This window comes from Trachymyrmex septentrionalis, unplaced genomic scaffold, assembly GCF_001594115.1.
Source record: "Trachymyrmex septentrionalis isolate Tsep2-gDNA-1 unplaced genomic scaffold, Tsep1.0 scaffold92, whole genome shotgun sequence".
Classification (NCBI taxonomy): domain Eukaryota; kingdom Metazoa; phylum Arthropoda; class Insecta; order Hymenoptera; family Formicidae; genus Trachymyrmex; species Trachymyrmex septentrionalis.
The window spans coordinates 175,674-200,082 of NW_017306112.1; the positions used below are offsets into that span (position 1 = coordinate 175,674).

At 35.3% G+C, this 24,409-nt stretch overlaps 2 protein-coding genes across 2 annotated transcripts in view; one reads left to right on the forward strand and one right to left on the reverse strand.

Moving 5' to 3' along the window:
- Positions 1-22,151, reverse strand: part of LOC108756062 (kinesin-like protein KIF23) — a 77,975-nt gene extending 55,824 nt beyond the window's left edge. Inside the window, exon 1 of the mRNA XM_018499622.1 lies at positions 22,117-22,151. The gene's annotated coding sequence lies outside the window, so the exon portion shown is untranslated. The remainder of the gene's footprint in view (positions 1-22,116) is intronic.
- Positions 22,152-22,293: 142 nt separating this feature from the next.
- The window catches only part of LOC108756061 (sodium-dependent nutrient amino acid transporter 1-like), a gene marked incomplete at its 3' end in the record, with an annotated part of 79,072 nt that continues 76,956 nt past the window's right edge, over positions 22,294-24,409 (forward strand). Inside the window, exon 1 of the mRNA XM_018499619.1 lies at positions 22,294-22,369. Within this exon, the coding sequence (XP_018355121.1) occupies positions 22,358-22,369 (12 nt within the window). The remainder of the gene's footprint in view (positions 22,370-24,409) is intronic.

The following is a 24,409-nucleotide window of genomic DNA, read 5'->3' on the forward strand; positions in this document are numbered from 1 at the left end:
TTCGGTGCTCATTATGTATACTTTTTTTTTCTATCAAACCAACGTATAGATAAGCTCATCTTTTTATAACTCAACGGTTTAACAGTTTAATATTTTTTAATATGGTAGTACTAGCGTTATTTTTCCTCTAATGCTGTAATATTAAAAAAAGTGATTATGTGATATAGTTTTTGAGATAATATTTCATGTATGAAAGAGTATATAAGTTTTTAGATTTAGTCGATAAGTTAATGTAAGGTCATAAATTATGTATTCTAGAGCTAGATGGTCCGACCAAGACTCCTGGCGCGTGCGTCATCTTTATTCTTCAATAAAAAAAATATACAAAACTAAGGAATATATGAATATATGGTCTGGCTATTAAATAACGAGACTGCGCGCGCAGAAGGTGTCCTAGAGGGGTAGGGTGGGAAACGAATGCAGCGTTGGAAGTGTCTATTATTCCAGTACGAAAACACGTTTTTGTCGCAATAGTAGTATTTTTTCTATAGAGGTTAGAAACGAACTTGTTTTTTTCTCGTGCCGATAACAATGTGTGACGAAAAACACGAGCAACGGATCAATGTGAAATTTCTCGTTAAATTAAAAAAAACTCCGACTGAGTGCTATAAGTTGTTGAAAGAGGCCTATGGTGAGAATTCTCTATCTCGTGCAATCCGCAAACAGTGACCAAAATCAATGAAATTGTGCGCGGAGATCGTCGTATGAGCATTCGGATGATTGCTGAGACTGTAAACGCCGATAAAGAAACTGTCAGAAAAATTTTACATGACGAATTAAACATGAAGAAAGTCTGTGCGAAGTTGGTCCCAAAAAATTTGACCCCTGACCAAAAGCTCGTCCGTCAACAGATCTGCTCAGATTTTCTTGAGAGGTTAGATGAAGAGCCTGAATTGATGGAAACATCATCACTTGCGATGAAACCTGGATATTCCAATACGATGTTGAAACTAAGCGGCAATCCATGCACTGGAAAACTCCTGCATCGCCAAGAATGAAAAAAGCAAGGATGTCGAAATCAAAATGTAAAGTCATGCTAATCGTTTTTTTCGACATCAACGGCATCGTGATGACTGAATGGGTTCCAGAGGGTCAAACTTACTATTTGACAGTTTTGGCAACACTGCGAGAGCGAGTTCGTAAGAAACGGCCGGAGTTGTGGAAAAACAAGTCGTGGATCTTGCACCAGGACAACGCACCTGCCCATAACGCGCTGTCTGTGAAGCGTTATTTAGACGCTAGAGGCACTCCAGTGCTCGAACACGCGCCGTACTCGCCTGATTTAGCACCCTGTGACTTTTTCCTGTTTCCGAAGAGTCTGCCTTAAAAGGAACCCGGTTCGAGTCGATGGAAAAGGTGAAGCGAAAATCGGCGGAGCTCCTAAATGCTCTTACAAAAGACGACTTCCAGCATTGCTTTGACCAATGGAAAAAACGAATGGAACGGTGTGTGGCGAAGGGAGGGGAGTACATTGAAGGGGAGCATTCAATTGTAAAATAATTTTTAAAATAAAACTCTTTTTCATAAGCAGTCTCGTTATGTAATAGCCAGACCTCGTATTATATTGTATAATACCATGTATAATATAAGATAAAAAATCTTCGTGTACAATATGTGCCCAGGCGGCAGATTACTTTTAGCCAGAGTCATCAAATGGTTTTTGCGTTTGTGGCGATCTCATAGCAATGATATCCAGAAATGAAAAACTAGTATTCGATATGATCGTTTCCGGCACATTTTGGCATCTTTATTTGCTCATATTTGCTACATGCTACGTTTGATTACGTTGTGTTCATTGCGTTTCGTTGGCTTTATTGGTTTTTGTATGCTTTTGTGTAGGGTTGCGTTGATTGCGTCGTGTCTGAATACGGCATTCTTGCTGGGATACAGGCGGTAACAAAAAGATGGATTGATAATCATCATTCTTTATCTAGTGCTTTCTTAATTGAATTTTCGACAGTAGTATTATATGTTGAATGATGATCCACCGATCGACGGAACACTATACAAAAGCATATAAAAGCCAACAAAACGCAATGAACAACGTAGCCAAACACAGCATGTGGCAGATATGGGCAAATATGGCGATAAAGATGCTGACCGGAACGATGACAGTCATATTGAATATAGTTCCTCATTTTCGGATGTCATAGCTATGAGGGCGCCACAAATGCTAGTAATGCTCGGAACAAGAGAGGAGATTGATGATCCTGCTTTTAGCAGTCGTCATGAGTGATAGTCTTTATTCTCAATAAAGTATTATTACGCGTCATAGTCAGTTACGAAAGTGATTATATATTCCTTTTCTTCACGTCAACTATTACGGGCGTGAGCCTGTCTTGGAAAGCAATATTGCAAGTGCACATTCTTACATTGGTGACCCCGACATGATCTCGGGAAACAAAATAGCGGTCAGCGATTGCCGCCTCGTGAGAAGAAGACGACCGCCATTTCTTAGTCCAGTGCTAGGATTTATTTGCACATCTCGGTCGATCGGCATTTATGCTGCGCGCGAATTGGTAAAGTAAGAGGCAAAAACTAAGCTGAAAATCGGCCGAAATGTGCAAATAAATTCCAGTACTGGCCTAATCTATTCAGGCACGAATTGTCCGCGCTCGGAAAAGAGTTGGGAAAACAATAATCTTCCCGCCGAGACTTCCCAAAGCAACAATCACGGTCTTTTAGAACAAAAGGCATCGCAATTTATCGACATCGCGATCTACCGCTAAGCATTATTGCCGGAAGCATCAGTCTGGCTGAGGACCCCGGATCGATCGTTCCAGCAGCATGCTGTAGGAATCGACGTTCAGAGGGCTCAGTAACTGAGACTTTTCGCACCACAGCCAAGTCATCTTCATTATCATCGCAGGTTCATGCGCACAATCGCCAGCTTTGGTTCGAATTATGAAGGCTTATCGGAATTCTCCTGCGTTTTTCATCAAGCATTGCGCAATAATGTAAACCGATCTCTTTCTTAATTAAGCAACTAATCGAATCGAGCACAGACGTAGCCGTGACAATGTTGAATTACATTTTTAACAAAGATATGTTCATCAGTATGCGTAGATTAAATGTCTATTAAGCTTAACGCGTCTAGTTATTTAGTCATAGCGCCTTCCACGGTTGAGGAATTGCAGGAGCATACATATATCGACATGTACAAAATTTCCAAGATTCTACCATTTTTTATCAAAGATCTAGCAATATGCTTTATTCAAGTAGAAGCAATGTTCAAAGTCGCGTGTATTACGAATCAGAAAAGTAAGGCTCATCACATGATCATGTCATTAGGCGCAGAAACCATTGCATGCTAGAGATTTTATTGCGAAGTCCGATGAGAACGAACCTTATACAAAACTCAAAATATACGCATAATTGAGAGTTTTTCCTCATCGGCGAAAAGCCAACTTCAACAGTTATAAACAATCTTGATGTCCGGGAAACCGTCCCAGATTCTTAGTAGACTCAACTTAGTAGTCTAAACCCGGACAAGAGTGATGCGATGACGCAGTCCTAAAAATCATTTTTTTTTGAATATCTATCGCCAGTAATTGTTGAGTATAGGGCTCTCACCTTCGATCTTGATAAAATTAATCTCATTCGATTTGTTTATGCATAAAATAAACGAATCTGGCAAAAAAAGTATTGCTCTATTCCACAAACCGAAATATTAATAATATTAAAGTTCACAAATATTTAGGTTAAGAAATCTGTCATATTGATAATAAATATAAAGGAACATGAGACCATGTAAGTAAAGATTTTTTGCTTCAATTACACAATTCTTGGTTTCATAAACAAATTTTTTGCTTTAAAAAAAAATTCTTTTCTTAAAAAAAAAAAGATAATTATTTAGAATAAGATTCTAGAGGTTCCCCTCTAGAATCTTAATAAAAATGTACTCATTTGACGCGTTTTCATTTAAAATGAAAGAATCTGACAAAAAAACGAGGGTGTCAGTCTTGAGTTATTAAGCGTTAATGTTCGAGACTTTAGAGACTAAAATATATGTCATCCCGATTCGATACAGTTTGTATACGTTCTGCTTTAATTATACCAATTCACTGCTTTAAAAACACATTCACTGCCTTAAAAACACAAATTAACTGCTTTAAAAACAAATTCACTGCTTTACAAACACAAATTCATTGCTTTCAAAATTAACTTTTAAGCACACAAATTCTTTATATTAGCAATGAATTAGTGTGTTTAAAACAGTGAATTTGTGTTTATAAAGCAGTGAATTTGTATTTTTAAAGCAGAGAATTTGTGTAACCTTCTATCATTGATATGACAGATTTCCTAATCTAAATATCTGTCAACTTTAATTAATATCTCGATTCGCGGAATAAAGCAATACTTTTTTTGCCAGATACGTTCATTTTATGCAAAAACGCATCGAATGAAATTAATTTTATTAAAATCGGAGGTGAAGGCCCTTAAACTCAACAATTACTCTATCGCCTGTAAAAGCCATTTTTGCAACTTCCGAGTGCATGGACCTTGATAAATTGGTCAAAATGGCCAAAAAAATTACCGAAATCGCGACGCGCAGTGCGCTGCTGCGTCAGTGAAGGAATCTAAGCCATTTGATCTCGAGAACAAAATCGACAACTTGCCGCAGATCTTGCAACACTCGCGGCCGAGATCAAGCGATCGAGCAGACCAATAATTAAACGCAGGGCGGATAAAAATCGCAAACGTTCTAGAAGCAGATGACCCAGCGTATGCTGGCCGCACAGAACTTTCAGCGATCAAGCGCGAATTTGCAAAGGCACTAATAAGTCGTCATGCACATGGCCGAAACTCAAAGCTATCACTGCGGGGAAAACAGCGGGGGTATAGGAATGAGGCCCGATTGCGCACATTAACAATCGTCGTGTCGGACACGATAAGATTTTTCGATCGGACACGGACCCGATCGGATACGAACTCGATTGGACACGGACCTGATCGGACACATTAGCGATCGAACACATGGTGTTACAATCGGACATGGACCCGTTTGCACATCGACCCGATTGCACATGGACCCGTTTGTACATCGATCCGATTGCACAACGACCCGATTGCGCACAGATGCAATCAGACACATAGTGTTGCAATGAGATACAGATTCGATTGCGCACGGACCCGATTGCACACGGACCCGATTGCTCACAAATCTGATTGCACACGGATCCGATTGTGTACGGACTCGATTGCACATCGACCCGACTGCGCACAGACCCGTTTGGACATGAACCCGATTGCGCGCAGACACGTTTGCACATGGTCTTAGTCGGACATATTGTGAAGAATGGCCGAATATTGTTCTTCAATAATTTTTTTCTGAAATACTATCAATTTTAAGAATCATAAGACAAACATTGTTTTTTTCTTCTCATAGAACTCTAAAAATTTTTTCAGAGTTTTTTATCAACTTTTTAGTATTGCATTTTCTTATTTTTATTATTATAAGAAACTACGGTATTAGAAAATTCTGAAGAAATTCTCAGAACTTTATGAAAAGAAAGTAAATGATTTTGTCTCTTATAGTTTTTTTTAAAGTTAATAGTATTTGAGGAAAGAATTATTGAAGACTAATATTCGGTCATTTTTAGATTAATATCTTGTTAATTATTGCGAAAATTGCGAAATGGTAGAGAATTTTTCGACTCAGTTCGGTCCATTCTACCTTCCTATTCATGATTTAATCAGTGATAAAATACTCTGTATGAGTTCATACATAATTAACTAATGAACTATATTAAACTAAATTAAACTATATTTACCTTTTGTATTTTTTGTATTTTTAATGAGAACGGACATAAATAGAAACAGAAATAGACGTCGTCGATTGCGAAGAAAAATGCATTCATTAGAAAGCTCACGGGATAAAGATCTGATGGTAATCATTTTCAATCACTTCAGATATCAATGCCTGAAAATAAAATTTTAAATGTTTATTTGTAAGTATAGAAACCAAAAATATCTATTTTGGATCGATATATCCGACTGAGTCCATGCGCAATCGGGTCGGTGCGCAATCGAGTCGGTGCGCAATCGAGTCGGTGCGCAATCGGGACGGTGCTCAACCGGGTCCGTGCGTAATTGGATCGGTGTCCGATTGCAACACCATGTTCCGATTACTACTGTGTCCGATCGAGTCCATGTCCAATCGGGTCCATGTCCGATTGGATTCGTGTCCGATCGAGAAATCTTGTCGTGTCCGATTGTTAATATGCGCAATCGGGACACTCTTGGGAGATAGAATCGTCTGTCACTGCGGAGGTGGGCTATCTATAGCAAACTTTAATAACTCTTTTCATTTCCATATCCGCAATCGTATCATCAGCAAAATGTTCCTTATTGACACGGGCGCGGAAATTTCATTACTCTCCTGTAAAAACACGATAAAAAAATACCAAGCAATCTGAAATTATATGCGGCGGACAACACTCAAATAAATGGACTTTATTGAATAAACTTACAGAGAAGTACCCTGCATTTGAGTATACGTCCACTTATGTGGAATTTTTGTGTAGTATGAGTTCCGTATTTCATTATAGGGATCTGATCACTACGGTCTTCTCCCTGATCTTAAAGGTCGTAGACTCATTGATTCTCATAATAACGTGTTCACAGATGTGGTCAAAGCAAGTATCACCATTAACAATCAGTATGGTTAACTCCGTTACTAAGTTCGCGCGCATTCTAGCCGAATTTCCAGAGGCCTCGAGAAGCGATTCCGATTAATAATAGTGATTAATAATGTTTATCATTACATTATTACTACGGGTCCATCTGTAACTAAACGTCTCAGAAGATTAAGCCCGGATAAGCTCAAAGCAGCAAAAGCCGAGTTCAAACAATTAGTCGAGTTTGGCATATGTAAATCATCTAGTAATCCTTAAGTGAGCCCAATTTATATGGTGCGTAAAAAAAGACGAGTCATGGAGAATCTGTGGCAACTATTGTCACCTTAACGCAGTAATCGAACAAGTTTTCCATTTTTGCACAAATGCTTCAATCTTCGTGGGAGTCATATTTTTGAAACTCGATCTTCATCAAGCTTACAATCAAATTCCAATCGCATAGAGATGTTCAGAAGAAGGCAGTTATTACGCTTTTCGGATTGTTTGAATATTGGGTATGTGAATATGACTCTGCCCTTTCCAATAGGTTCGCTAGTGTCACTGCTTACGCGTGTACATTAAAATGTCAATACTTGTATTCGATAGTACTTTGTGTCAGCTGTCAAACGCAGTGTACGAGTATGACATACGGTTGAAGCGTAAACAACAAAAGTATTTTTATCGACATTGAAAATGTCGGGTTTTATTCCAAATAAACATCATTTGCGGGAAGTTTTATTGCACTATTTTATTGCAAGCGGGAACTTATCATTTGTTTGTGGATATTTACGGTAAGCATGCTCCATCAAATATAACTTGCAAAGAATGGTTTCGACGGTTTAAAAACGATGATTTTGACATTGAGGACAAAGAACATGGAAAACCACCCAAAAAATTTGAAGACGCTGAATTGGATGAATCATTGGCTAAAGATTGTTGTCAAACACAATCAGAATTGGCAGCAACATTAAATGTCGATCAACTGTTGCAAAACGTTTGCGAGCAATAGGAATGGTTCAAAAAGTTAGTAACTGGGTTCTACATGAATTAAAAGACAGAGACATCGAACGTCGAAAAACCATTTGTGAAATTCTGCTTCAAAGGCAAGAAAGAAAAAGTTTTTTGCATCGAATAATTACTGGAGATGAAAAATGAATATTATGAGAATTTAAAACGTAAAAAAACCTGGGTGAAGTCAGGTGAAGCCGGCCCATTACAGCCAAAGAAAAATATTCATTGTATTGTACCAAGGTTATGCTCTGTATTTGGTGGGATCAGAAAAGTGTTGTGCACTATGAGTTGCTGAAACCGTCTGATACTATCACTGGCGATGTTTACCGACGACAACTAATGCGTTTAAAGGTAGCTATAGAAGAAAAACGACCAGAATGGGTGAATAGGCATAGCAAATTAATTTTTCAACATGACAACGTCAGACCGCATACTGCAAAAGTCGTGAAAACATATTTAAATGGACAGGACTGGGAAGTGCTACCCCACCTGCTATATTCGCCAGACATAGCTCCTTCAGATTACTACTTATTCCGGACAATGCAGTCAGATCTTACAGGAGAGCGATTTATTTCTTACGAAAGCATCAAAATTTGGCTTGATAATTGGATTGCCTCAAAAGACCAGGACTTCTTCATGCAAGGAATCCATAAATTGCCTGAAAGATGGGCGAAAGCTGCAGATGGAGCATATTTTGAATAAATAATTATTTCATTTTCTAAACAAGCAAATGTGTTTTATTTTCACAAAAAAGGGCGGAGTCATATTCACACACCCAATACAATTATATGATTTACAGTCTTAGAAACATCAGTCAAACTTTCCAGTGACAAATCTTCCGCCCACTTGGCGAATTGGAATTTGTGTTTATTGACATCTTCATAGCATCAGCGTCACCAGAGGATCATGAAAATCATTTGCGCATAGTTTTACAGCGATTAATTGAGTAATTATTTATTATTTTTTAATTTATCTATTTTAATTCTTGCCATGCGACTTAAGATAGCTCCCAGTTTACATTCCATACAAAACATATATATTATAATCTATTCCACTATTAAATAAACTTTAATAACTTCAAACGAATATAAAACTATCTATTTTGTGAGCTTACTACCCTGTTCTACATTCTAGTCTAACCCATTATTGTAAATTAACATAATCTATATATAGCCAAGTCTAAGGGCTTGGTACTCTTGTACCGACTGACTAGCTGTGTGTTTAAAATACTTCTACTGAATTAACCGCATTAATCAAATTCGCCTCATCGCTAACTGTGTGTGATATATGAAATTATTATCATAAAAAGTCCAGTTACATTCTCCTTCTTCTCTGCTTCTCTTCTCTCTTTCGCCTCCTTCCTTGCCTTGTCTATCCTCTTCATTGTTTCTAGACTTCTATCTTCTTTCTCTATAAACTCTTCCATCCGCAGTTTATTCTTTGTCGCTTCACACTTCTTTAATATATGGAGTATATTTTCCTTATCTACTAGACGTATTCTGCAACTCTTGTCTCTTCGACCTCTCTTCAGTACTGGCTCTCCTTCGTCTCACTTCTACATCTGTATCTGGCTATCAGACTTCTATCTTTCCGTTTTTCTTCAGATATTTTGGCAATTTCTCAGTCATTATGCTTTTATAGTTGTAATTATATGTAGACTCATTTATCTTCAATCTCTTTTCTTCTTTCTCCTTATTCTCTATTTTTTTCACTAGGCCTTCAACTATACTCCTATCTCCTTTTTTTCTAACTTCACCTGTTCCTGACTCATCCCTTTCCAACGTTTCCTTCCTTTTCTTCTCTCAATTGCTCTCTTCCTTTAATGATCGCTCCTTTTCTAAATACTTTATGCATTTCTATATCAGTTTCTTCTTTTTCTTTTACTTCTTTTTTTTTCTTCTTATTTGATTGTTCTAATCGCTTTCATCTTTATTTCTCTCATTTTCGTTTCTTCCGCTAGTTCGGTGTCCTCCAATCCAATACTAAAATTCACTTCACGTATTTTCTTTTTATTCCGTCTAGTCTCCTGTCCTCTAGCCAGTCCCACACTTCTGCTCGGTATAGCGCTATGCTTTCCATCAGTAAATTAAACATCTCTATTCTTCTCCTGAAATCGTCTTTAAATAATCTTTCTCTAATGCTCCATGTCCTCTTCATCGCTATTATTGTTTTCTTCATCCTTTCTCTAATGTGCTTTTCTATTCCTCCATTTTTCTGCAGAGTATATCCCAGTATTTTATTTCTTTGACTTCCTTTATATCTTCTTCTGCCCATTTCCATGTTCTTTTTTTCATTCCGCTTCTTCTTTTCTCGAACACCATTACTTTTGATTTTTCCGGACTCACAAGGGGAACACTAGGTGATGAGATCGGGGATCTTGATGCGCTTTTTACAGGCTGTTCTTGAGCAAAAAAAAACAATACGTTTCCGGCCGTTTCAATCATTGGCCCATAGTTTCAAAGAAATCGATTTTTTAAAATAATTATTGTATTACAAACATATGACTTACTTATTCCTAATCATAATTTCCAATTTCTAATTTTATCAGAAACTGTAACAGTTTTCATTACAATCTTATTTATACATTCATGTGAATAACAACATCGACGATAACGATGATATTAATATATAAATATTCCATAAATAAATATTTAATTATTATCTGTAATACTAATATGAAATTTCATGAAATTTCATTACAATCAAAAAGTAATTAAAACTAATAACATTAAATAAAATCTATAAAAATACTGATATTTCATTTATACAGTATGTTTTTCAAATTATTACAATAATTATTTAAAAAATCGATTTCTTTGAAATTATGGGCCAATGGTTGAAACAGCCGAACACGTATTGTTTTTTTTGCTCAAGAACAGCCTGTAAAAAGCGCATCATGATCCCGGATCTCATCACCTCGTGTTCCCCTTCACACAGTTCCACTTCGTCACAGTTTCAGACCTTTTCTTCTCAAAATCTTCTTGATTCTTTCCAATATTTTTTTCAGTTCTGATTCTCTATCAGCCAGCACAATTACGTCGTCAGCATACATAATTGATCAACATTTTTCCTTTCCTATTACAATGCGTCCTCTCTGTCCTCTTTCCATTTTCTTCTCCAAGTCCGACACATATATATTAAACAGAGACTCAAGGGACATCCCTGTCTAAGACCTTTTTCCATCCACAATTCTTCCGATTTTTTGTCATCTATTTTAATCATTTTTTGTTTCTTTACACGTATTTATCCATAATTCTCAGTTTCAGGTTCTTTTCTATCTTCATCTTCTTCATTAACTCATTTAGCTTTCTTCTATCTACGACGTCAAATGCCGCAGTAAAGAAGGCGAATATCTTTCCCTCCTTTCTGTTCAGCTCTCTGTTAACTACATAATTCAACATATATATCATATTCGTTCCTCTCTCCTTTTTGAATCCGAACTGTCCTTTTTTCAACTTATCAGTTGCTTCTTTCTCTAATCTTTCATTTAATATACTCGCATAGATTTTGTACGCCGTACCCATCTCTGTAATTTTTAATCACCTCTCTCTCTCTCTCTTTTTGTATATAGGACTTATTATGCTTTTATTTTAGTCTGCCAGGATTTCCTCTCCTTTCCATACTTCATTGATTAGCTTCCAAAATTCTTCTCCAATTTCTTTAGACATGAATCTTTATGCCTTGTTTTCTATTCCATCTTCTCTTGGCGCATTTACTTTCTTCAGTTTCTTCAGCACTTCTATCAGCTCTTCTGTCGTGATATCTTCTGTCTCCCCTTTCTTCTTTGTTCTTTCTTCTTCGTTTTCATCACTATTCAGCAGCAATACTCTTTTCTCCTGTGTATCTCCTAACAATTCCATGAAGCAATCCCACCATGCGTCGATCTGTATGTTCTTACTTATCCCGTTTTTTTCTCTATACTTATTAATGTAGTTTCAGGCTTCTGCGTTACATCTTATATTTCGTATCTTTTACTCTTTCTCCTCATGCTTCTTTTTCTGTCTCTCATACCATTCCTTGTATCTTTTCCTTTTTTCCACGTAAATTTCTTTGTTGATTCTTCTTTTTTTTTCAAATCTTTTAGTGTTCTTCTTAATTCTCTTTTCATGCCTTTCCATTTTTTATTGTACCTTATTCTTTTTCCTATCTTCCATAGTATTGTCCTTCTTTTATATTTCGTGATCGCACCCTTTACCTTCTCTTTCACCTCTTCCCAGATGCCTTCTCGTCTTGTGCCTATCTGTTTCTGATACTTCTCTCAGTAGCTTTTCACCCCTTCTTTCGTCCAGTCACTTTTCTTTATTTCTACTTTAGTCTTCTTTCTCTCCTTTTTTTCTATTTGCTGATAGCCTATCATTTCCATCTCCAATGGCTTGTGGTCTGATTCTATTCTGTTGCTCTCGACAACACTTTTCACTTCTTCTCCTGCCCTATCGTTTGCTATCACATAGGAGTATCCAATCACATATTTATTACGAAAAATCCCATCTCCCCTTATATATGTCCATCCTCCCAATTCCCCGAAACTTCCATTCATAATCCCCTTTTCTCTATCTTGCTTATCAGTATGCACCCATTCCTATTTATTACTTTATCTCTGGATCTTCTGTAATTACTTTCTTTTATCTTCTCTTTCTCCTCTATCGGTTTTTCTCCACTTCTTATTTTTGCGTTAAAATCTTCTTCTATTATCAGACAACCTTCTTCTTCTTCTGAAATAACTTCTGTTAATAACTCCATTATTTTTTCTATTTTTCTACTATATACCGTGATTATTTTTCACATATTCCCGTTATATTTTACATTTTCCATCGTTGTATCACCTAAATCTCTGATTTCTACATTCTTCATGTTTTTGTTTATTGCAGTAATGCAATAAACAAAAATATTCCTTCCTTTGGCCTGCTTTTTTTGTGTTCTTTCTTCGCTGGTAAACAATTCCACTTGTAGTTGGTAGTCTATCTTTTATCTTTTCTTCTTCTATCCATTTCAACTATATCAAAACTCTCTAAGTATTAGATAGTTGCATTGAAGCTTTGTTCGGCTGTAAGTGTCTCTAAGTGTTTCATACTTTAGCACGAATAGATGTCGCTTATGTTACTTTGAAAGGTGACCCCTTGCCACTAAATTCAAGCAAAAAATCGCCATATTTAGTTGAGACACGTGCCTCGAATGAGCAAGTTAAAAATGGATTGTGACAAATTGTTTTTTGCGATATGTGCTTCTACACTACTTCGATTAAAAAAAAAGTGCAACTAAAGCTCACCGATTGCTTGCACAGATTTATGGTGAGTCTGCACCATCCGGAACTGTGTGTAGAGAGATTAGTTTCGACGATTTAAAAGTAGCGATTGCGATCCTTATGACAAGCAATGACTGGGTCAGTTGAAAAATTTGAAGATTCTGAATTGCAAAGTTGTTGTTTGCTGGATAAAAATTCTTCGCAAATTCTTAAGGAATTGGCCAAACAGTTGAATATTTACAAGTCAACAGTATCCCGTTTACAGTAATCCGTTTACAGTATCCCGTAACAGTGACGTTTGCATATCATGGGGAAGATTAAAAAAAGAAGGAAAATGGCTGCCACACGAGCTGAGCGAGAACGTCATTGCAAATTGATTAAACATTACCATTTCTTTGCTTGTGAGGCACAAAAAAAGTTTCTTGTGGCGTATTGTAATTGGGGATGAAAAATGGATTATTTTTACAAACCTAAACGCAAAAAAACATGGGTTGATCCTAGCTAATCATCAACATCCACGCCAAAATGGAATATCCATGATCACATGGATCTTGCTGTGTATCTAGTGGGATATGGGGTAATGCTTTATGAGCTCTTGATGCTCAATGAAACGATCACCTCTGAATGTTATAAACAGTAACTTGAACAATAATTTAATAGAAAAAAGGCCGTGAAAGCATCAAATCGTCGAAAAGTGATTCTGCTGCACGACAACGCTCGGTCCTGTGTTGTATTGGCAGTGAAAAAAAGCTGATTGAGCTGAAATGGGAAATCCTTCCTCATTCAGCGTATTCTCCAGACCTTGTCCCAAGTGATTATCACTTGTTCCGCTCGATGCAACACTTAGAAGATACACACTTCCGTAATTAAGGAAGTTCAAAAATGGATGGATGAGTGGATAGTATTAAAAGACAGGGCATTCTTTTGATGTGAGATTCAGCTTTTGCCAAAGAAGTGGGAGAAAGTAGTAGAACCCGAAGAAAAATATTTCGATTAAGATATCTCAATAAGTTTTTCCAATATAAATGTTTAAAAAATGAAAAAAAAGCAGGTTTCAACCACCTAATATTTCCACGTTTCTTCGTATTTGTTGAACAGACCCGCCACGTTCCAAAAACAAATAATTCTTAACCTTCTTTTCGTTGTCTTCCAGTCATTGTCTTCTCATTTTCTCTTTTCTCCTTTTTCTTCTTGCAGTTTCTTCTCTCTCTCATTCCAGTATAACTATTTTATCTTTCACGAATATCTTTTCGTAGCTTACCTTCACATTGTTTCCTTTCTCTTTCTCTTCTTTTGCCCTGTCCTTCAGCTGCTTTTGCATTTCTCTCTCTCTTCTTGTCAAATCATTGTCAATGAATACTCTTGCTTTTAGGTTTTTCTTTGTGATCATTATCTCTCTTTTTTCTTCCCAATTTTCTACTTTGACCACCATGGTACACTTGTTTTCCCTATTTTGCACTTTGGACGCCTTTCTTATGTTCACGTTTATCTCTAAACTTTCTTTAATAAATTTCATAATTTCTCGTTCTGTTCCGTTTACTTCCCACTTGTTTATTCCTCTTATCACAATGTTATTTCTGTGTCCTTCTCTATCCTTTCTTTCTTTCACTCATTTCAATTTGTCCATTCTTTTTTCCTCTCTTCGATACATTCTTCTTTATCTCTCTTTATTTCTTCTTCTATCTTCAGGTTACTTCTTTCCATTCCTTTCGCATTTTCTGAATCTGTTCCACCTAATTATCATTTATTTTTTCTATCCGTCTAATGTTATTCTCTATCTCCCACATGTACCATATTTCACTATGGGATCTTCTTTACCCATCACGTACCTTTCCATATTTCTACTGCCGTTTTTAGATTTGTTTTTACTACTGGTCTCCCTGCCATTGGCGTCATCTATCCTTCACCGCTGTATTTTCTTCGCTCTTTCTTCCTCGCCTCTTTCAGCTCCATTTTCCTGTCCTAATCTAGATTCCTTTTCCAACACATACTAGGTATTTTTATACCTTTATTTTCCTTCTCCCTTCTCTCCTTCTTTCTTTTGCGCTCTTTCACCTTCTCTTCCCCTTATTCACTTAATTTTCACTCCTTCTCTTTGTGGCACTTGCTTAATTGTTGCTCGATTGCACTCTCTATTGGGCACACGTTTGCCCGCTATCTATTTTCAATCAAAAGTCCTAATTAAATAATATAAAGTTAAAATGTAAAAGTTTACATAAAAATATAAGTGTATAAGTATACTCGTATAAAATATAACTGCAAGATATAATTGCTAAATATAGGAATTATAATATAATGTAGGGAAGACCGGGGTCAGTTGACTATAGCGGTAAGTAGAATAATCGAGGCTACATTAAAAACAAAACACGCGAGACACGTGTCTGAGCACGCAGCAGTAACTGTCGCTAAGTTTGCTGTAACATCTTGTTACTGTAAGATTTGCAATAATGTTTTTTCAAATAAAAAATCTTTATTCTTGATTTTGTACAAAATTCACTTTATTACAATTTTCATTTTTAGATGTGACCGGTCTCGCAGGACTTAATGGACTCAGTCCAAACGCTCTCTATTTTAAGGCTTCGGAAATAGAAAATTCGAGTTATTGAATTGTTAAATCTTTCGTTTTTAAAAAGTGTTATTTCTATTCTTATCCTAAGAGACTTTCGTCCATAGATAAATGGACAAGGGTCACAAAAAGCGAAACATAAAGAAAAGAAAGAAAAGGTCATATTTCTTGTCCTAAGATTAAATTCTAAAATAGGTATATGGACAATAGTCATGTTGCGAACATCTATGACAGAAGTTATACCACAATTTAAAAAAATCGTACATTTAAGTAAATATTTTTATTTTTAAAGTTTTTGTTTTACAATCGTAAATGATTGTCTGAAATATTCGATTCTTACTTAGATAATAGGTGTAGTTCTTACTTAATAAAGTCCAATAGATTTTTTTTGTTTATGTGTTTTTGTTATCGTATATTGTTAAGGTTTTTAAAAAATGAACGGATGGAGATAGTAGACTAACCGCAGCATGGAACTGTATGACTCATTTAGTGACGACACTTATAGTATAAGGTGTAGTAAAAAGAAATCTATTATTTTTGCATTAAATTGAAGGCTTTATTTAGCATAGTTAGAATGATCCGATTTAGGTCAAATATGCACCGTTTTGTTCGATAACTTGTTGCCACTTTGAATGTAATTTTATTATGCCTCTCTCATAGAAACCCTCATCCCTATTGGCAAAAAACTGGGACAGTCGATTTTCACAAGCTTCTCTTGAGGCGAATTTTTCACCAGCAAAATCATTCGCCATAGACAGAAACAGGTGGTCACTTGGTGCCAGGTCCGGACTATAAGGTGGATGCATAAGAACCTCCCAACCAAGCTCCCGGAGCTTCTGGCGAGTCACTATCGATGTGTGTGGCCTGGCGTTGTCTTGATGGAACACAATTCCTCTCCTATTGGCCAAAGCTGGCCGCTTCTGGGCGATTGCTTCTTTCAGACGGTCCAATTGTTGACAGTACAGGTCCGAATTAAGAGTTTGGCCGTAGGGGAGCAGCTCATAGTAGATGATTCCCTGCCAATCCCACCAAACACACAGCAAAACCTTCCTGATCGTCAATCCTGGCTTGGCCACCGTTTGCGCCGGCTCATCGCGATTCGACCACGACCGTTTTCGCTTGACGTTGTCGTAAGTGACCCACTTTTCATCACCAGTAACCATTCGCTTCAGAAATGGGTCGATTTTGTTGCGATTCAGCAGCGATTCGCAGATGGAAATTCGGTCCATGAGGTTTTTTTGCGTTAACTCGTGTGGCACCCATACATCGAGCTTCTTTTTGTATCCAGCCTTATTTAAATGGTTCCAAACGGTTTTTTGTGCAATGTTTAGCTCCTGGGCAATCGAAACAGTGCTTACATGACGGTCGGACTCGACGATTTCCATTATTTTATCGACATTTTCGACAATTGGCCTTCCAGAGCGTGGTGCATCTTTGACATCAAAATTACCGGAACGGAATCGACGAAACCAAAATTGCGCGATATTGACTGTTACAATAACAGGACCATAAACACTATTCACATTTTCAGCCGCCTGGCTTGCGTTTTCGCCTTTATCGAAGAAAAACTGTAAAATATGGCGTATTTTCTCTTTGTTGATGTCCATCTTTGACACGCGCTCAAACAATACTGACTCAAGCAATCACAAAACTGTCTCAGAAGTTTTTTTTAGTACGAAATCTTATCTTTCTAACGCCATTTGGCGTAACCCAATCGCACTTATACAACGCGAGATACAGATTATTAAAGCCATCTATTGGAAAAATAATAGATTTCTTTTTACTACACCTTATACTTACTCAAAATTTTATTCCTTTAAAGAGATTTTCCTCAGTGGTAAATGTTATAAGTTTAGTTCATGTCCAATCTTGAAAACTAGGCTCATTCGACGTGTTTTTGCACGAAATAAACAAATTTTGCAAAAAGAAGCATTGTTTTGCTCTGCAAAGCAAATGTTTGTGTTTAAAAAATATTTTTATATTAGGAGTATAAATATGTTTCCGCCGTTTTTTTATCAAAAATTGGGCATTTATTGTGAAAGAACGGTACCTAATGTTTTATTCGAAGTATTGTCCATCGCTAGCCACTACTTTTTCCCATCTTTCTGGCAGCATACGGATACCGCGTCGGAAAAACGCTTCATTTTTTGAAGCTATCCACGAATCGACCCAATTTTTGGTATCTTCATATGATGTGAAGTGTTGCTCAGACAGGCCATGCACTATCGATCGAAACAGGTAGTAATCAGAAGGAGTAATGTCTGGTGAATACGGCGGGTGGAGTAAAACTTCCCAATTGAGTGTTTCCAAGTAGGTTTTGACCGGCGCCGCAACATGTGGACGAGCATTATCATGCAGAAGAATAACTTTGTTGTGTCTGGAGTAGTAGTGGGCGCGTTTTTCCTTGAGTGCTCAATCTCATCAATTGTGTTCGGTAGAGAGCCCCAGTAATGATTCCGTTCGGTTTGAGCAACTCATAATAAACGACACCTAGCTGATCCCATCAAATACACAACATGAGCTTTTTCCTATGAATGTTCGGCTTGGCTGTCGATGTTGAAGCATGGCCAGGTGGTCCCCATGATTTCTTCTTCTTTGGGTTATCGTAGTGGATTCATTTTTCATTACCAGTGACTACACGATGCAAAAAACCCTTTCGTTTATGCCTGGCAAGCAGCATTTTACATGTGAAAAATCGGCGTTCAACGTTTCTCGCCTTCAGTTCATATGGAACCCACTTTCCTTGCTTTTGAATCAATCCCAACGATTTTAAGCGATGTGAAATTGCTGGTTGAGTCACTCCTAATGTAAGTGCAAGTGCTTCTTGTGTTTGGCACGAATCTTCATCCAATAATGCTTCCAATTTCGCGTCTTCGTACACTTTCGGCCTTCCGCTACGTTCTTTGTCTTCGACGTCAAATTCACCGTTCTTAAACTTTTGAAACCACTCACGGCAACTTCTCTCACTTAAGGCAGACTCACCATGTGCTTCTACAAGCAATCGATGCGCCTCAGCTGCAGATTTCTTCAAATTAAAGAAGTAAATCAAAAGCTCCCGCAAATGATGCTTATTCGGCTCAAAACTCGACATTTTCGCACGAAAAAAGATATAAGATGCTGATGCAAAATGGCTAATATTTCAAGGTTATGTTCTTGCCAGATGTCCAACCTTACGATATGACGTTTTACAGCTGACAATTTTAACTATAACATACTGGTAGCGCCATTGTTTGTCAAACGGCGGAAACTTATTTATACTCCCAATGAAAGTTTTATTAATATGTAATCAAAGATGTAGCTTAAAACACATTAATCTTTATTTTAATAATCTTAGTCGAATTACTCCGGTCCCGAGGCTAGTTGAATCAGATGGAATGCATTAGAAAAATGCATTTTTTTTATATTATCAGTTTCCCCTTATTACAATATTAAAATAGTATTAGTCAAATGTATGTAGTAACTGGTGTAGAATTCACTTTTCCGATAAGTCTCTTAATTTTATTTGTAAAAATTTGAAACTGAAAAATGAGTCTATTAGTTCTACTCTACAATATGTTGTAACATTTTTACAAATGTGTGCTATATATAATTGTACAATTCTACTGTGTATAACATTCTACTGCAGTGTAATAATATTACTTAAAAATAGTACTGCAGTAAAGTATTATACATAGTATTATAAAGTTATAATATAACATAATAAAGTACTTAAAAATATATAATAAACTATTTAATTTTAATTAAAAATGCGTATGTTTTTATTTCTTGAGTACTATCATATGTTCTGCACAAATCAGTGGGTAATATTTCATTTTCGTGTTCGTGTGAGTGTCTGTGAATAGAGTGTCGTGCGTAGATGCGTGCGTGTGTGTAAACTAAATAAAATATAATTTAAGCTAAATCTAATTCACTGTAATAATCTAGTCCAACAGATAATAATTGTTCGAAATTGTTTTTAAACTATCGTAATGGAAGTTTCTTCAATAACCATCTTTTATAACTGAATTATGTAATATGTACAGAAAAAATTTATATATAATAACATTGATATAACAATGTTAAATTGCAATAATATGTTATACTATAAACATTGTAACATTACATAATTACATATGTATGATATATAAGTTTTATATCACAAAAGTAACTTGTATTATATTATTCATTACTTTCACGTTATATTACTGCAACAAACTGTGTTTACTGAGAACATTACGTTTGGTCTAATATGCGACGTTGTGAAATGGTGCAAAAACTGTATATATTGCTAACAATTGAAAATGTCATGTTAAATTAAATCCGGATAAATTCATTGCGCCGGACAGTCGATTTGAACACGTTTATATGGATTTAATAGATTCCTTACCCGAGTCTGACGGTTACAAGTATTGTGTAACTATAATCATTGACTGATTTTCTCGCTGACCAGTAGCGGTTCCTCTCAAAGATATTAAATCTTTGAGAGGATCCGCTACGTTGTTCGGCCATTCTATAAGAATTGGATTGCAAATTTCGGAGTTCACCGCGCTACTTTAACTAATCGGCTGTTAACGCATCCGCGCTACGGCATGCCATTCTGCCTCAAACGGCATGATTAAACGGTGTAGCATTGAAGCTTTAAGGCTGCGATTATGCCTAAGCCTAGGGTTTTTGACGCATTAGCTGCCTGCGTGCAGTGGTCCTGACTCTTGAGTGGCAGATTACTTTTGACGGTCGTCATGAGCGTCAGTCTCTATTCTTAATAAAGTATTATTATACATCACAGCCAACGAAAGTGATTGTATGTTCCTTTCCGCACGTCAACTACTACGGATGTAGATTCGTCTTGGAGAACGGCACTACAAGTGCACATTCTCACATACGTCGAGATCATTGGGCCATCATTTTATATGGTTCTGCATCTAGCAAGTTTAAAAAAAAATAATTATATGGAATTTCATCTTTTTATGGAATCTCGCGTATATATATGTCTATTTTAAATTAATCTCATTGTTTATTTAATTTAAACTCCGACGATCTAATTAAATCGTGTACGTGTATACAACCGTTTGTGTTTTTGTCGTATTCAATTTTTTTTCCTCGGCACTGCGGATTGCTTAATCCCGTAATAATCGTTTTCCGCAATCACGTCATAAAATATTGTTTGAGATATTCATCTGTGCGCCAACATTTGTTATCTTATTGATATTGCTTTGCTATTTTACGTAATCTCCCTTATTCCGACGTTTATGACGGAGTCAATCTTTCTTTCCTCTTGATAAATTGCACTTGTTAATATGTAAGTTACATATTTACAGAAAACGGGAAAAATATCACGACGTTCAACTTATCTTTAAGAATTTAGCTATAGCGTTCCGATTTCACAATTTGACTTGTTGTGTACTTGAATGTAAGTGTGTTTTATAAAATAGAACGTTCGACAAATTGGTAGAAGAATATTTAAGGAGTGATTCTGGATGATAAAAATAAAATAAAAGTCAAGACTAACATAATAGTAGCGAATATTTCATTTTTTATTATAAATATTCAAATATTTATATGCTTAATTTGAGCACTTATATCTTTACATAAATATTTAAACAATCAGAATTATAAAATCAATAACAAAATTTCAGTAAAAGATTCGTTTTATTAATACAAATGTTTATTATTATATAGATGTCTAAATATTCTGCATGTACTTTAGACATTTATAATTAATAAATGTATAGTCTTCGCTAAAATTTTGTTATTTTGTAATTCTGAACGTTTAAATTTTCAAGTAAAAAATGTCTAAAGTATGTGAATATTTAAATATTTGCAATTAAACAACGAAATATCCTTTGCAAATTTGTTATTCTTGATGATTGATTTGTCTACCTTGATTTTTACCATGTATAATTTTTTTTTTTCTCATCTATTGCCATGATGAACATTCTGTATATTCTAATTTTTTAATGTTATTGCATTCTGATTCCTCAATCTATAATACAATTTAATCTATAAAATACATTATGTACAGTTATATAAATAAAATTCTGTCCTGAAAAATTCTACTTGCAGATCGTTTGTGCTTTAGATCATTTATAAATTGTGCCATATTTTTAGAATAGCTAAATTTTAATTGCCATCTTAATATTTTGTGTATTTTAACGGTTTGTGTACATTTAATATACTTTTTATGTTTTATGCGTGTATTTTAACTTCCTAAATTTTTTATTTTAATATATTCGACATAAAGTCACAACTTCTGGAATTCCATTCTGAAAGTGGGTTATACACCTATGTCTGACAGAATATCAATCTTATATAATTGAAAAATAATTTTAGCGTTCGTATTAATACATACGCGTTTAATCGATCTTGCGAACGTTCCGCGCACTCGAGCGTAAAATTATATGATAATAGTTCAATCTCAAATTCTCATTATTTTCACAGTTGGATTATCATAAATATTCCAATCGATCGACGCGAATTTCCAATAAATCATGATCTGTGAAACGACGAGCAAAATCTTACTTTACAATAAAAATTTTTAAACGTTTCTTCTTCTGTCTTTGTTTTTCTTTTTCAATTAAATTGAATGGAAAGAAACATATGTTTTGAAATTTAATATCCTTATCGCTATTCATTTAATAGCTCTTCGTCACGCTGTCATTACCTCACGGCAATATGAATTTTCATAATACATGTAAACTTACGTCAGCTTTTCCGACTAATTCGTACTCCGGCGAAGTGCTTTTATCTACGAAAGATACATTTATCCGCGCACAGTCCGTGATTAAACTGGCAACGCTTGGCTTTTGCAGAACGGATCAACGTTTCGTCGCTGTCTTGGTGAACTTGTCTTATTACACGAAATTGAGGAGTCGCAGATCGTACGTATGAAGACGAGCCAATGTGAGTTTTGAGCGACCAAAGATCCTGAGATTGGCAATATAAATGGGACGAAAGGTACGCGAGAGAAGATTAAAGAAAAATGAATATAAGAGAATATAACGAAAGTGGCGTTTAAGTGGCACAAATTTCATTTTCCATAAAGTTTTTTTTGTTAATTTACAATACGTATAGTATATTGGAAGTTAAATTAGAGTTAATTTATTCCTTTCCTCGTAGCAATTATAGATTGCAACAATTCTTGGAATGAGTAGTGAATAATGTTTGAGTATATGTATACAGGGTGTCTGATGAGATTTTTACCAAACGCTTTTTGTAGATAGGGGGGACTAAACTGAATAAAAAAGTTATCAACCATTTTGCAACTTTCACGATAGTTAACAAGATATTAATTATTAAAAATAGCTAAATATTGGTTTTTAATGATTTTTTACTTAAATACTATCAACTTTGCGGAAAAACAGCGAGAGACAAATATTATTTAATTTTTCTATAAAGTTCTGAGAATTTTTTTTAGAATTTGTTTTAGTACCGCATTTTCTTATACAGAGAGGGGCATTTAAAATAGGTCACCTGAATAACTCGCTTGTTTTTAACAATAGAAGAAAAAGTGTCAAATAAAAGTTGCTTGGTTTCAAGGGACACATAATGTGATATTAATAATTGTTTTGTAGGTGGAGATGTAAAGGATAGGCAAAGGTCAAATCTGTTTTTTAAATGGAATGACATGTTTTTTTATTTACATTCTGATAGAGCATTTTAAGACGAATATAATGACCTATCATTCAAGGTTACGCAAGGTCAATAATAGAAAATAATTGAATGTAATGGAAAATAAATTGTTTCAAGGCACTCTTCGAATAATTTCGTGTCTTTTCTTCTTGTTGGTATACCGCTAATTATTTAAATATATCACGATAAATAAACGTTGAAGATTTATTTAAACATAACAAGGTTAGCTGTAATTAAAAATAAATTGTTTATACTACTTTCACGTTCAAGCTGTCTTGTACTGTAGATTTAGTGCTACAACGGCTAAAATGTTTGTTGAATTTCTGTCGTCAGTTGCTTTCTTGATCCGTTAGCGTTTTTTATTATCCACATTTCCTGTTTCTTGAAAAGTTTGTACTATGTTTGAAAAAAACAGAGAATGAGGAATGGACACGATTGGAAATCTTTCAGCATACAAACGTACTGCTTTTCTCATAATTTGGCGACATTCACCATAGACGAAAATCATATAGACTTTTTCCACTTTCGTATAACGCATTTCGCAAGACACGCACTTTGATCGATATGAATTCAAACTGATCAATAAATATGAATAATACTATGTGCGATTCAATTTAATGTAAATATTTACATACACTTGAATGATTAGCGATATACAACAAGAAAAGAAGACATGACATTATTTGAAGAGTGCCTTGAAACAATTTATTTTCCGTTACATTCAATTATTTTCCATTATTGACCTTGCGTAACCTTGAATGACCTTCAATTATAGGTCATTGTATTCGTCTTAAAATGCTCTATCAGAATGTAAGTAAAAAAACATATCATTCTATATAAAAATCAGATTTGATCTCTTTGACTATCCTTTACATCTCCACCTAGAAAATAATTATTGATATCACATTATGTGCCTCTTGAAACCAAGCAACTTATGTTTGACATTTTTTCTTCTATTGTTAAAAACAAGCAAGATATTCAGGTGACCTGTTTTAAATGCTCCTTCCTGTATATTGATAAAACTAGTTACTAATATATAATACATATATACATATAAGAAAATTCAGTACTAAAAAATGATAAAAAATTCTGAAAAAATTTTTATAGTTTTATAAAAAGAAAACAACAATTTTTGTCTCTTGCTATTTTTCGGTAAAGTTGATAGTACTTGAGTAAAAATTATTGAAAACCAATATTCGGCAATTTTTAGTAATTGATATCTTGTTGATTGTTGCGAAAATTGTAAAATGATATAGAGGACTTTTAGACTGAGATTAGTCCGCTCTATCAGTAGAGCGAGAGTTTTATCATTATTTATCAAACACCCTATATATATATATATATATATATATATATATATATATA